Raw genomic sequence first — 13967 nt, 5'->3', positions numbered from 1 at the left:
AGGAGAACTGTCCTAGCCCCCACTCGTGCCCCGGAGACCTTAGAATACAGAATTCCAGGCTTTGAGAAACTTCACAGCTGGGAAAATCCTGGAGCCCACGGGCTGGGGGACAGCACCCTGAGAACCCCACTTCACTTCCTCGATGTGTCGGCATGTGTGTGTTGTGTGTATTACGGTGTGTGCTGTGGTCCGTGGCCCTCGTGCATCCGGTGTACAAGATGCAGCATGATGCGGGTGTCCCTCTGTTGGCGTGGGCTCTGTGTGTGTGTCAGTTCAGGGCTAGCCCCTGCCACAGAGTCCAGAGAGGCGTCAAAGCACCCCCCCCCCGAAAGTGTGTCTTTGATACTTGCAGCCTCGGCAGCGAAAAACAAGTTTCCACAGGGCCGCCTTGGGCTGAGGCCAGGCCGTCCTCAAATAACATTTGAAGTTACTTAGCAAACTTTGTTTAGTGCCGAGAGAGGCAGAGGCCCGGGCAGCAGGCTGGGGGGTGGTGGGGCAGTAAACCGGTTCCTCCGAAGTCCCTTGCCCCTCTGGGGGCACAAGTGCCCAATGTGGGGCTTGGTTCTCCCACCCACCCCCAGCCCTGGGGAGGAGGGGGAGTCCTGAGGGACCTTGGGGGAGGAAGGGTCAGGGCACCCCACAAATGAAGACTTGCTTTTGCTAGTCCAGGCCCTGGGCTTGGGCACAAATGCCAACCCTGGTCTCCCAGCAGCCTGCAGGCCAACATGGGGCCCCAGGGACAGTCAGAAATGGAAGGGCCCCCACTTCCTCTGCCATCCCCTTTCCTCAGCCAACTCTGCCAACCTCGAGGCGGGTTGCACAAGCTGGCTTGGAGCATGGGTCCCCCTCACACACATGCAAGCACCCAGAAAGCCCCTGGTGCCAACATGCCTGGCCCCCCAAATTGTCATTTCTAGGGTCCCAGCCCCCGGCAGCAGAGAAGGTCGGAGAGTTAGCTATGGCCGGTTTGGAAGCAAGGTTGGTGCCTATGGGAGGGGGAAGGGGAGGACATGCCAAAAACGGTGAGCCATTACAAGCGAGCCGGCAAGCAAGAGAGAGAGGAATCAGGGAAGATGGAAGCCAGGCGGGCATCCTCCCTGAACTCCAGGCTGCAAAGGGGCAGCAGGAAAAGCAGCCAAGGCCCTTCCAGGAAGTAGGGATGGGGGACAAACCCCAGGTGGCACGGGACAGGCACGGGGCCGGTAGGCACCCGGCGCTCCCCCACCCCCACCCCCAGCTTTGAAATGGAGACTGGCAGCAGCAGCCGCTCAGCTCTGCCCGGGCATGGGGTGGGGGTGGGGGGCAGGCAGGGCGCCAAACCAAATGCCACCAGGCTGGGCACGGTGGTTACCAGCCAGCTGTGCTGACCCCACCAGCCCCAGCCCAGAGCCCTCACACCTGGAGCTTTGGGCGTAGAGGGAGAAGGGACCCAGTGGGAACTGAGGGTCTGGCAGACAAAGCCAGGTCCCCTCAAGCTGTGGGCAGATCCCCAAGACCCTACAAAGATGGCACAGCCTGGCACTGCCAGGGTGACGGGCTGAGGTAAAAATAAACTGGGCCCGCCCCGGGGGAGCTAAATCGAGGGGCCCAGGTGGAAGTGCCATTCCGGGCCACCAGCTGCCCCCGCCCCACCCCCAGCTCAGAGCAGCAGGGTTGAGAATGCCCCATGCCCATTGAGCCCCAGTTTATGTACAGGAGAGGCCGCCGCCATCTTGTCCCCAGGTCTTGGGCAGGCAGCATACGGTGTATCCACAAGTATGGATAATGGATGACCTCCGGCTGCAGCAACCACAATGCATTCCTGGCAGATAGATGGTGGGGGCAACCATGCTAAGCCACGAACCATTGACCTCTAGGCTTGCCCCTTTGAAAGGGAAAAGGACCTGGGGGCTGGCTACACCTGAGCCGTGGCAGAACAATGCTGAGTTGTCAGCAGAGCCACGAGGCCTCCCAGACCACCTCTTCTGAAACCGCAGCTGCCCAGCACTTCGAGGGCCCTACCTGTTCTCCTTCTCCTCCAGCACCTATCACTGTCTCAAGTACTGGACACTCCACCATTTCTTGGGTTCACTGTCTGCCCTCCTACCGGGGCTGGCACCTCTGCTGATTTTGCTCCCTGCTGAGTTCTCAGGGCCTAGAACAGGGCCTGGCACCCAGGAGGTGCCTGGGAAATATTTGTCAAAGGAATGCACAGGCCCCCAGCTGCACCCCCCCCCCCATACAGGCTCCAGCTGGGTGCCGAGCAAGGTGTGGGAAAGGGCATTGGGCCTTGTTGGGCCCCGTCGGATCCCATCAGGGTAGTGATGGCAAGCCTGGTCAGTGAGGGTGTAGAGGGGGTGAGATGGCCATCCACTCTCATTCTGAGTCCTGAATGGAAGAAGATCCAAAGGTCTGAGTGGTAAGGAGGGTTAAGGGCCAACAGCTGGGGCAAGCTTCATATGGGGACATGCAAGCATACAGGCCCACTTTGAAATCTGGTAAAGGCCAGAGAATAAGCTGCAATTCTGTCCCATCAGTAGGATTTTAGGTGGTGGCAATCAGAGAAGAGACCAAGGCTCCACCATCTCTTAGCCCTTGACCCTAGCACTGGACGCCTCTTCTCTAAGTCTCAGTTTTTCGCCTATAAAATCAAGCACTTCCTTCACGTTAAGCACCATTTCAAAGTACTTTCTACAAACCAACTCCTCTGATCCTTACCACAACCCGGGCAGAGGAAACCAGACAGGTTGAGTGACTTGCCCAATGTCACACAGCTAATGAGTAGCAGAGCCAGGATTCAAACCCCAGAATTTGGCTCAGAGGCCCTACTCTCCAAAGAATGTCCAAATGTCCCAAATGCCAACATTGTCAAAATGGAGAACCCCTGCCCTAATAGACTGTCAGATGCACCCAGTAACACACACGTGGGCACAGCTAACCTTGCCACACCTGGAGGGAATTCAGAAAGACAAGCTGGAAAGGCACCTAGCACAGGCTGGACCCAGCACGCACATAGCACACTTTAGCCACAACTAGGGTTTGTAGGACAAATGTTCATGTCGTTATTATCCTACCAAAGGCTTTCTGCCCACACAAGTCTGCCAGCCATCCTTCTTTCTCCAGAGTCAGAAATGAGGAGTCAATGGCCAGAGGACTAATGAGACAGGTCCCACGAGAGTGAGAGTCTCATAAGGTGGTCTTGCCTCCACCCTGGACTGTCTCAATGGCTGCCAGCAGTGGGAAAAACAAAAGAGAGGCCCTTAGCCGCAAGGCCCAAAAGGCCGGTGTGTCCTATGCTGGGGTGTCCTGGCCACGTGTAACTCAGGTGTGAATCCCTGTGTGGGGCAACACAGGACTGTCCATGGCCACACTATTTGTGCCTGGACTTGGTGGGGACGGGGTCTGCCTTTATGGGCCAGACTATGTATGACATGCTGTGTCAGCTGGCCTCTTGTCCTTTTATGTATGTATGTAGATAGTGTGTGTCCAATGGGCCTCAGGGGCTAGCTGTGCACACAGGTGCATTACCATGTGTGTCTGACAATACACCAGGGTTGAGTTTCTCCACTTTGGAACTGTGGACCTGGGGGAATGACATCGTGGTGGGGGCATCTGTTGGGTGTTGGGCAGCATTCCTGGCATTCACCCACTAGGTGCCAGGGGCAAATCTCCTCCACGTGTGACAAGCAGATATATTTCCAGACATTGCCAAGTGTGTGTGTATCACTGTGTGTCTGAGTGTGTCACTGTGTGTGTGTGCTCCTGTGTGTCTGAGGAGGGGGGTAGGGGTCAGCACTCATGTGTGTTTCTGGGCACCTGACAGTGTTACTGCACACGTGTGCCATGCACTTCTTGCTGTATTTGTGGGTCCACGCACTCCTGCGTGTTCAGCGGCGGCAGTGCGTGTGTCTGGGCTGTGTGTCTCACCGCATGTTATTGTGCGACTGAGTGTGCCTGCTGGTCTGCGCCCACCCACGCACACGTCCTTGCGTGTGCAGCACCTCACCGATGTCGGGGGGGTGATGGGCATCTAGGTGTCTGTGTGAAGGCGAGCCTCTTTGTGTGCAGACGCCTATGTCTGTGTGTGCCTGATTTCGGGAGGTGTCCTGTGCCAGGGCTTGCCATGGCCTGTGTGTGACAGTGTGATTCTTTGTGCCCGCATGTGCCAGTGACAGTGTTCAACTTTGTATGAAATGGACCTAGAATAAATTCCCGAGATGATTCGACCAAAGCTGAGGTTTGGACAGAACCTCTTAGATACCTGGTCCCCACTACCCCCAGCTCCTGGCTGCCCTGGACTAAAAGCTGCCCGGGAAGCCAAGGGGGTGGGCTGCGCCTCCAAGCAGCCCTTTCCTCCAGCTTGGCTGCCACAGATTCAGGTGGGGACAGACCCCCACCCTTGCCCAATCTGTGCCAGGAAGGCTGGCGCTGAGCTTTCAGTCAAGGGGGCAGGGTCCTTCACAGTAGTGATGGAGCTGCCCCCTGCCCGTGGCTGGCCACCCCCCCAGCTCCCCTCAGGGTGGGGCCCAGTGGGGGGAAAGCTCCCCAGTGCAACCCCGGCTTCCGATTGGCTACGGAGCGCCGCAGTGCCCGCCACCCGCCTCCCCCTCCCGGCTGGCGCAGCCACATCGGTAGTGGTGGCAAACACAGCTCAGAGTTCTGGGCACAGCTGCGCCTCACAGAGGCCTGCCAGCCCCACCAGAAGCCAGACACCCCAGCTCCATGCCCCCAAACCCTCCCCACCCGCCTGCCTGGCCAGCCAGGCAGCACGGTCACCCCGGTCACTGCCCCCTCAAGCTGCCAGGCCCTGTCCACCAGCCCCCTCGCCCAGCAGGCCTGTGCCCCCTTTGGCGAAGCCCTCTTGGGGGACCCAGGCCCCTGCACAAGGCCACTCCCACCCTCAGAGGGGCTCTTCAGGAAGGGGGAGGCGGTGACGAGGGGAGCAGGGAAGGGGGGAGCTAGCCCTTCTTCTTTTAGTGAACGCGCCCAGAGCTGGAGCCAAAAATCGAGGAGGAGAGATATTCAGACGGAGCCAAGATGTGTTTGGCAGGAGGAGAGAGAGGGAGAGAGCGCAGGAGGAGGGGAGGAGAGAGGGAGGAGAGAGAGAGAGAAGGGGGGCCTCAGTTTCCAAATCTGCACCCTTGGAGCCTCGGAGGGGCCCTGGGAGGCACAGGGTGTGGAACCCAGGGCAGGCCTGGCCGTGGAGGCAGTGGGGGCAGCGGGCTTGGGCCCAGGGAGACAGCCGGCCACCCACCCCAGCCGGCCAGGCCAGGACGGACAAGGCAGAAGCCAAGATCAATGCATGCCGGGCAGACAGAGGGAGGCCTGTGGGCGGCCCAAACACACCCGCACCTCAACACACAACAGGCTTCTGTCCGTGCCGGGCCAGAGGCACAGGCAGGGCCCATAGCAGGGCCACCACGGCCACCTAGCCACAGGGGAAGCCACAGAGAGGCCGGCCTGCTCCCAGCCACTAGCCTTGCTACTGTGACGGGCATTTCCCACAATGCGGAGAGGCCCAGAGAGGCCAGGAAGAGGTGTCGTTGTGGTGAGACACACATCGAGGGTCACAGGGACAAGCCCAGGATGCGCAACGACATGGGAGGGGGAGATGGTTCCCAGAGACAAAGGCAATGACACATATGCTGACACAAGTAGAGACACATGGTGACACTGATACAACCCTTGCTGCAAAAAAAAAAAAAAAAAAAACCCTGGTGCACAGGATACACCAGGTTGCACTGTGACACACAATGGCAGCACCACGACACAAAGACATCAGGCACCTAACACACATGCCTGGCCCCACTGTCACCCAAATACAGAGAGACAGAGCTTAGGATGACCCTTGCAGACAGAGGCAGTACCTAGTGACAGACACTCGGAGACACAGGGACACTTGGAAAGGGACCCACATTGACATGTGTAGCCGCATGGCCGTCTGTGGGAAAATGGTGGGTGTAAAGCCCAACATGCCATGGACACGCATCCAGATCTGGGAGAACCCTAGCTGCTCACAGCTATTCCCCTGACTCCTTTACCTCCACAACTGGGATTTTGGGGACAGGAAAATGAAGATATGTCCCTTTCCCCCCCACCCCAACTGGGTGGACAGGGGCCCTATCCTCAGCGCTGCATTGGAGGAATGCGCAGATGTCCCTGTCTCCTCTGCCTCTCTTGGTCCAGCTGAAAGGAGGTGTGAGACCCCCAACTCAAGCTCAAGAGCAGAGAGGACAGGGACCAAGAAGACAAAAAAGGCCACGCACCCAGCGGGCTGGACATGGAGGCCCAGCAGTGAGACACTGACCACCAGGAGGATTTTGCTGGCAGCCACAGCTGCATGCCCATCCCCAGCACACACCTGCCTGACCCTGCCAAGCACCAGCCTAGGGTCCTGCACATGAGTCCAGGTCCAGGTGACAACACACAGTTGCAGATGTAGAAATGGCTCTGGAGCCATGGGGACATCCCTGAAGCCATCATTAGGACCCATCCCCCCACCCCCAGGCTCTTTACCCCACTCACACTGGGGCAACTCATGTGCACACACACTCCAGCACACTCCAGCGCAAAGGCCTCACTCAGAGCCGGCGCCAGAGCAGGCCTGGCCAAGGTCACAGCATCTGCTCCCCACGGGGCAACCCAGGCCTTGGCTCCCCGCCTCCTGCTCCCTAGGCCCCCGCCATCATCTCTGCCTGCCCTGAACCCCTGCCACCCTCTTCTTGGCCTACAGGACCCCCACTCTCACCACTACCCCTCACAACTGTCTGCCGGGGAAAAGAGCTGGTCCACAAGCTGGCCTCTCTCCTTCCAAACTCTTCTCTTACTTCCTCGTCCAGGCAGCCCACTTGGAATTCTAGGGTTGGGAAGTGCTCTGCCCTGCCTTCCACCCCTCCGAAACAGCCTGCTATCAGTTGGGAGGGCCTGGGGGTGGCTTTAGGATCAGAACCAAAATGACAAGTCATTCCATTTCTTGAGCATGTCACATGCCAGGTGCTGTGCTGAGTCTAATCCCAGACTGAGAGGTAGGCACCATTATTGCCCATTTTACAGATCAGGAAAATCCTGTGCTTCAGGTCACAGGCTTAGAAGGTGCAGACATAGAGCTCAAACTCTGCTCGGCCTTATGGCAAAGCTCACTTCTCCACCTCTGGTCCCACAGCCTTGTTTTGGAGCCCTTGAAGTCACATGAGATATTCCCGGCTGGGCCAGGACCCCTGGGAGAAGGGAGCACCCTGTCTCCCTAACTAATCCAGGGGAGCCCTCAGCCCGGAGCACCTGGCCCAACCTCAAAGCATCTCATGGAGCCCATCCCTAAGCGTGGCCCACAGCATCCCAGCTCATACCTGCATACAGCTCCCACCCCAGAGGTGGGCATGAAGCAGGCAGTACCAGAGCCAGAGAGAAAATGCACCATAAGAAGAGGACCCTACATTGGTCCCAGGACAGGGAGCAACAGCTTCACGGGGACAGAGGGGTGGCCAAAGTGACCCAGGGAGAGAGCTGGGGGGAAGGGAGAGGCAACAGGGAGGCCCCAACCCATCCCTCAACCCTGGAAGGATTGTGTGTATGGCGGCACAGCAACATTCTGCAGTATGCATGGACATTCTGCTTGTGTGGCCATGCAGTAGAGAATCTCGGCGTGCATGAATGTCTGTGTACATCCAGGTGAGCCAACAGCGTTGATGTCTTGTGCAAAGGTGTGTGTCTGTCCATCCGTCCATCCATCCTTGGGTCTATGTGAGCAAGTGCAGGGGTGAACACACACTCGAGAAAGCCTGTATCAGTCTTTGTCTCCATGAGCCCGTCAATACACACGTCACGTCTCAAGGTGCGGGTGTGTGTGTGTGTGTGTGTGTGTGTGTGTGTGTGTGTGCACAAGAGTCCAGGAGGAACGCAGGGCCACTGTTTCCTATGTCCATAGGTCCATTAATGGCCATGTGTCTGGACATCAGTGTGAGAACATCACTTATGTCTCCATATTGGGGACGGCAGTGGTGAACATGTGTCCACACTTCTGTGTGTGTCTGTTTCTGGAGGGGGTGGGTGTCCCCATCCATCCACCCGCTCCTCTCTGCCTAGGACTCAGGCCTGCGGCTGCAGTGGACGCAAACAGCTCTAGCAAGCGCCCCGCCCAGCCGCCCTGGATTTCGATGCTTTTTCCAGAAGGAGATTTTTCCCCCCGCCCTTCCCCCTCGCCCACAGTGCCTTTCCCCGCCAGGGCCCCGCTGCTCCAAGCTCATTCCTGCTCAATCATTTATTGACTTTAAAATCGAAGCCAATTCTGGTTTGAAAAAAAGAAAAGGGAGAGGGAGAGGGAGAGAGAGAGAGAGAGATGCAGGCCAGAGAGAGACAGAGTCCGAGACACAGTGGGAGGGGGCAGCAGAGATGGGGCCAGAACCAGAGTCAGGGACAGGGACAAGGAGAGACAGGGAGAGTCAAAGACAGAGAAAGGCAGAGACAGAGAGAGAGAGATGGAAAGGGGCAGAGGAAGCCAGAGACAGGGAGAGAAAAAGACAGACTGGCAGGGTGAACTATGGAAGCAGAAAGATTTGTAAAAACAGAGACTCTGAATTCAGGAGATGTGGCTCTCTGGAGGGGCAGGCCAAACCCTTCTGACCTGACAACAGTAGCTGCTTGCCCAAAGCTGGGGGTGCTACCCAGTGAGATCATGCCCGCTCCCCTCCGCAGCTGCCCTGGCACCACAGGCCTACAACCCGGAGCCGAGCCCTTGCTCCCTTCTGGGGTGTCAGAATCAAGTCTGGCTGTCTCCCTGAGAATGGGGGCTGCCCCAACCTCTTCCGAGTCCTGTCATCAAGGCTGGCGTTTTCTTTCCCAAGGTTCTGTGACATCCGAGGGACTGGAGTCTCACCCAGGCCTCGAGGGGCAAGCCAGCGAGCCCGGCAGGTTGCTTGTGGGCAAAAGGCTGCTGGAGCATGGGGTTTTGATCCCAAGTAGGCTCCCAAGACCAGCAAGCAGTCCAACCAAACATAACCCCAAAGCTACCTAGGGGGGCAGGGTTGTGCAGGAGCCCACGATGGACTGCTTGGCCAGTCAGAGGCACAGATATGAGGATCCCCCACCCTGCCACAGCGGCCAAAGTGCCTGCTCACACCTGCATGTACAGTGACACATATGAGTGCATGTGTACCTTGCCAACACACATCCACACCCCCTTTTGTGCAGGAAATCCTGCTCCCTGGGCCACACATATGTCCATGCCGTGCAAGCCTGCTCACAGGTGGCCAAAAGGGGCCACACATAGACCCAAAATTGACTCACACACACACACTTGTATCTGTGGGTAAGCAAGTGTGGCGTGGCCGTGGCTGACACATGCCCCTGTCATACTACCCTCTTGCCCCTCACCACACCCAGCAGCAGCCATATTCACAGGGACACCCACTCCCAGCTGTGGCACACTTGGCATATGGCTGAGAGGGCTCACGCTGGGCAGAGGGGACAATTAGGACCCCAGGCCTGGCCTAGAGACTCTCTTCTCACATGGCAGGCCCTGCTGGAAGGCAGGACTAGGCAGCCTCCAGGTGTCGGCTCTGCAGAGTCTGTTACCAGCCGTGGCCTGGCCCTGCAGCCAGTGCTAGTGCTACCAGGGCCACTGCCGGACTCTGGGCAGTTCCTGTGCTCCCCTGGAGCCTAGGGCCACTGTCCGGGAAAGGGGTGGCAGGGCAAGCATTCCCCGGGCCTTAGCCGCCACGGAACGCTGAGCGCCGCTCGGGGAACTTCGCTGGAGGCGGGACGCACTCTCCCAGCGCGCCAAGGTTGACGATGTTGTGCCCGCTGCCGACCCGACGGCGTGGCCGCAGCACTGTCGGCGGCGTCCACAGCTGCCTCCCGCCTCTCCCGCCTCCGGGCGGCGGGACGGGATTCCCCTGGCCGGCTCGGTCCACCTCTCAGCGGCCGGGATAGCTGGGGCCCGAAAGTTTGCGCCGAGGAAAGTTTGGGAGGGGGGAGACACGGCTGCAGCGTCCAGGGTCGGCAGAGAGGCGCGGCCCCGGCTGGCAGCGCGCCCGTCCCTCCCTTCCCTCCCCTGCCCCTCGGAAATTTGGGAGCCCCGCCATTTTCTTAGCCCCGATCCCATGTGAGGCCTGAACAAAGACTTTGGGGCGACGCCCGGGCCGCTCGGCCCGCCCCGGGCACCCCGGCCGCACGCAGGGACCGCCGCCACGCACGCCGGTCGCTGCCACCCTCGGGAACAGCTGCGTCCGCCCCAGGGAGCGCCGCGGGACCCAGTCCCCACTATGCGCCCTCGGGACTACCCACTGTCACTCTGTCACCCCGCAAACACGCTGCCCGGGTGCAAGCCACAGTCGCCCACAGGTCGCTGGGGGTCCACCGCACCCCAGTCGAGCGCGCGCGCGCGCGCACCCACACGCACTCCCGCTCCGCGCTCCGCGGGCAGCGCCACGCACGCAGCCGACCACCCCCGGGGACCCCCAGTGGGAGTCCGCTCAGGAGCCAGGGTCGCCCGCGCACGGTGCTGCCAGCACAGCCGGAGCTCCCCACGGCACGACTTGCACCCCTCGGTCGCCCGCGGGCTCACTACCCCCGGCCGCCGCGCGCCCCTCGGCCCGCCCGCCCGCCCGCTCCCCTCCCGGGCTGGTCGCGCGGGGGCGGCGGCCGGTACCTGGGTGAGGCAGTACGGGGAGTACATAGCTGGGCGCCCGGGCGGGAGCGCGGGGCCGGCCGCGGCGCGGGGAGGCCCGGCAGGCGGCGGCCGCGCTCTGGCTGGGGCTCCGGCTCAGCTCCTCCGGCCTCCGCCGCGCTGCGCCCGCCCGGCCCGCGGCCCCGCGCTCGCCGCTCGCAGGCTCGGCCCCGCCGGCTCCGGGGCCGCCGCCGCCGCCGCGCTCGCCGCTGCCTCCTGCGTCCGCCGCCGCCGCCGCCGCCGCCGCCGCCGCGCGTCTACTCCATGCCGCCGCCGCTCGGCCGGTCACCCTCGCCCGCCGCCGCCGCCGCCGCCGCCGCGCTGTGAAAGTGAAAGTTTAGACAAAGTTTGGAAGCGGCGCACTCCGGGGAGAGGGAGCGGGCGGGCGGCGCGGGCGGGAGGAGGGGCGCGGGGAGGGGCGGGCGCGCGGGGGAGCGGCGGCCGGCGCGCACACACACACACACACACACGCACGCACGCACGCACACACACACATGCACACACACGCGCGCGTGCGGGGGCGCACACCGCCACAGCCACCCCGACACGTGCTGGCCCGCGTTCCAGCACAGGCACACGCTCACTCCCAGCGGGGCTCGGACCCCGCCACACGTCACGTACAGAATGCATTGCCACACGATTCACGCGTCGACAACAAAGCACACGCCGATATCTCCCCGCATACGGCAGACACACAACCCACACACGTGCACACACACCAAGACCAGGAAACCAGCCCACGACCCACACAGGACATGCCCACCATCACATGATACCGACACACACGCATTCCAGCAACGAACCATGTTTAAACACCCAGATACACACAGACACATGCCAATGAGACCTCACACGGACACACACTACTAATACACACCAAGACACACACACAGTGATGCATGCTGACGTGTACAGGTTCAGACTGACACACTGACACAGGCATGATTGCACAACCACACCCTGACGTGCTCCATACAACTTCTGTACATACATGCCCAAACAGACATGGCACACACACAAAGCTGTACCAAAATGTCTTGGCAGTTGTGGCAATACACACCTGGGCACACAGAATGACACTGATAAAAAGGAGATGCACACCATCATACAAACACACACCATCAGACACCTGGACATAAGTGCCAAACAACACAGCACACTGGCCCTGATACAAAGATACAAACTATCACCAACACCAAGTGACACTGGCAGTTAGGACAACACATGAGCATACACACCACATACCTGAAGCCCGTACTCTTGAGCCTCGGGTACACTGACCAACAGTTCTGATACCCAGTCAACTGACAATCCCTCTCAGAGAATCTCCCAGCCATGTACATGGGTATCACACATATACACCCAGGCCATTCCCACCCCTCTGAAAACAGTGCATGCCTGCGCGCGGGCACACACACACGCACACACACACACTTGTACTTGGCCCTGATCATGAACATACATGGATCTAGTAGGGGCCACACAGCCCAACTCACAAAGACAGACAGGGTCATGGAGGCCTTAGGTACATGTACCTAAGTGCAGCTCCAGTCCCTCATACAGCCCACTGACCCCCTATTTCCAGAGTGTACACTCAGTATGCGGGCAGGGAAAACTCTTGGGTGACCCCCAGGGTGGGTGGGGAAGTGGTGCCCACAGCCCCCAGGCAGCTCCTGTCGAGACAAAGCTCTCTCCTGCTGCCAGGTGCAGCTAGCAACTTCTTGCCCTCCTGGGCCAAGAGGCTGTGGCAATTCTCAGCTATGCATTGTCTGTCGGAGGGGTGTTGGTGCCTGTGTGTGTGTGTATACAGAGGCTGCTGTGGCTATGCTCATTGGGGCCCTGCAAGCAGGCGAAAAGGGTGTGTGTGTGTATGTGTGTGTGAAAATGTCCCTAGGGGGTGTGTTCCTGTTCACATTACACCACTGAGGCAGGGGGCTGGAGTTGTGTATTGGGTGTCTGTGTGGGTGGGTCTGGGTCCTAATCGGGAAAAGAGGTCAGTGTACATTCAGGAGTCTGTGTGTGGACCAGTATTGTGTAGCAGTGATACAGGTCTGGCTGGGGTACCTGGGAGCTGGTGACATGGGAACAAGACTAAAGACCCTGCAGTGGGGTGGAGGCTGATATTCTAGTGGGAGTCAAATGTAGACAGGGTCTGGGTTTGACAGGAAGCATTGGGATGTGGCTGTGTGGATGAACGCGTGTGTTTCCAGCTGACCACAGTACGTGCATCGGCTCTGAGGGTCTTTTTTGTGAGACAGTATCAGTGTGTGTGACAGACTTGCGTATGTGTGGCAGGCATATGGGTCTCTGCATGTGTCATGGAGTGTGGAGTGTGTGTGACCAAGTAGGCACGTGTGCAAGGGTCAGTGGGTCAGTCTGTGATCAGACTGTATGTGGCAGAAAGTGTACATGGGGTGTCACTAGGAGTGTGCTGCTCTCTTTGGGGTGATCCCTAAGGGTGTGCGGCAGGATGAGGGATCTGTGCGTATCCGAGTGTATGTACACACGTGCATGTGTGTGTCAGGAGGGGGGCTTGGTGTCTTTTCAGGCGTGTGGGTCTGTGAGTGTGTATCAGGTTGTGTAGGTGTGTGGACTAGGTGTGTGTGTACACGTGCCAGTCAGGGAGGGGGCTCTGCACACCTGAGTGTGTGTCTGGGTACATGTGCATCTGTTACTCCCTGCTTGGGGGGCTCTGACCCTGGGATCTCACAGGTCCCACGTGGCTTTCCCTGCACCACAGCCGCTGCTGTGGCAAGGCCGTGGCACAGGGAATCGATACGTCCTTAAAAATTCAAGGGCTTCTCGTAAACAGAAACTTTTAACACCGTTTACAGTTTCAGGGCCACTGCCACGGCTGCAGGAGGAGGGGGCATGGAGAGGGGGGCACCAGGGGGAGGGGTGGGGCTACAAGGGGACCAGGAGGGAGTGCAAGAGGGGTCTGGGGTCTATGAGGGGCTCAGGGAAGGGTCAGCAAAGGCATTTGGGGACCAAGGGGTGGGGGCCAGGATGGCTCAGGAAGAAATGGTGGGGGCTTGGGGGGGTCTGGTACCTTTAATGTAGCTGGCGGCCTGAGGAGATCTTGAGATCTAGGAGGACCCTCCTTGCTACTCTGCAAACATGCAACAAGGGGCGCACCCACAGGAGCCCCTCCACCTTGGGCCCAGTCCCACCGCACTCCTGGCCTGTCCTCCAGCCATGCCACACCTAGGGCTGCAGCCTGGCCCTCCTCCTCCTGTATCGGCCCCAAACCTGGGCCCTACATCAGGCAGCATCCCATGCCCACCTCACCCATAGTCACACCACAACAGTCACCCCTCTGTTCATA

At 59.6% G+C, this 13967-nt stretch overlaps 1 protein-coding gene and 1 long non-coding RNA gene across 2 annotated transcripts in view; one reads left to right on the top strand and one right to left on the bottom strand.

The window, feature by feature from the left end:
• The window catches only part of NFIX (nuclear factor I X), a 94554-nt gene extending 83651 nt beyond the window's left edge, over window positions 1-10903 (bottom strand). The window contains exon 1 of the mRNA XM_037022547.2: window positions 10625-10903. Coding sequence (XP_036878442.1) covers window positions 10625-10651 — 27 coding nt within the window. The 5' untranslated portion in view covers window positions 10652-10903. The remainder of the gene's footprint in view (window positions 1-10624) is intronic.
• The window catches only part of LOC118973187 (uncharacterized), a 35316-nt gene that overhangs the window by 4644 nt on the left and 16705 nt on the right, over window positions 1-13967 (top strand). The gene's annotated exons all lie outside the window — the stretch shown is intronic.

The sequence above is a fragment of the Manis javanica genome, chromosome 13, assembly GCF_040802235.1.
Source record: "Manis javanica isolate MJ-LG chromosome 13, MJ_LKY, whole genome shotgun sequence".
Lineage (NCBI taxonomy): Eukaryota > Metazoa > Chordata > Mammalia > Pholidota > Manidae > Manis > Manis javanica.
Note: the sequence above shows the minus strand (reverse complement) of the source record. Positions and strands in the feature narration are given on the sequence as shown.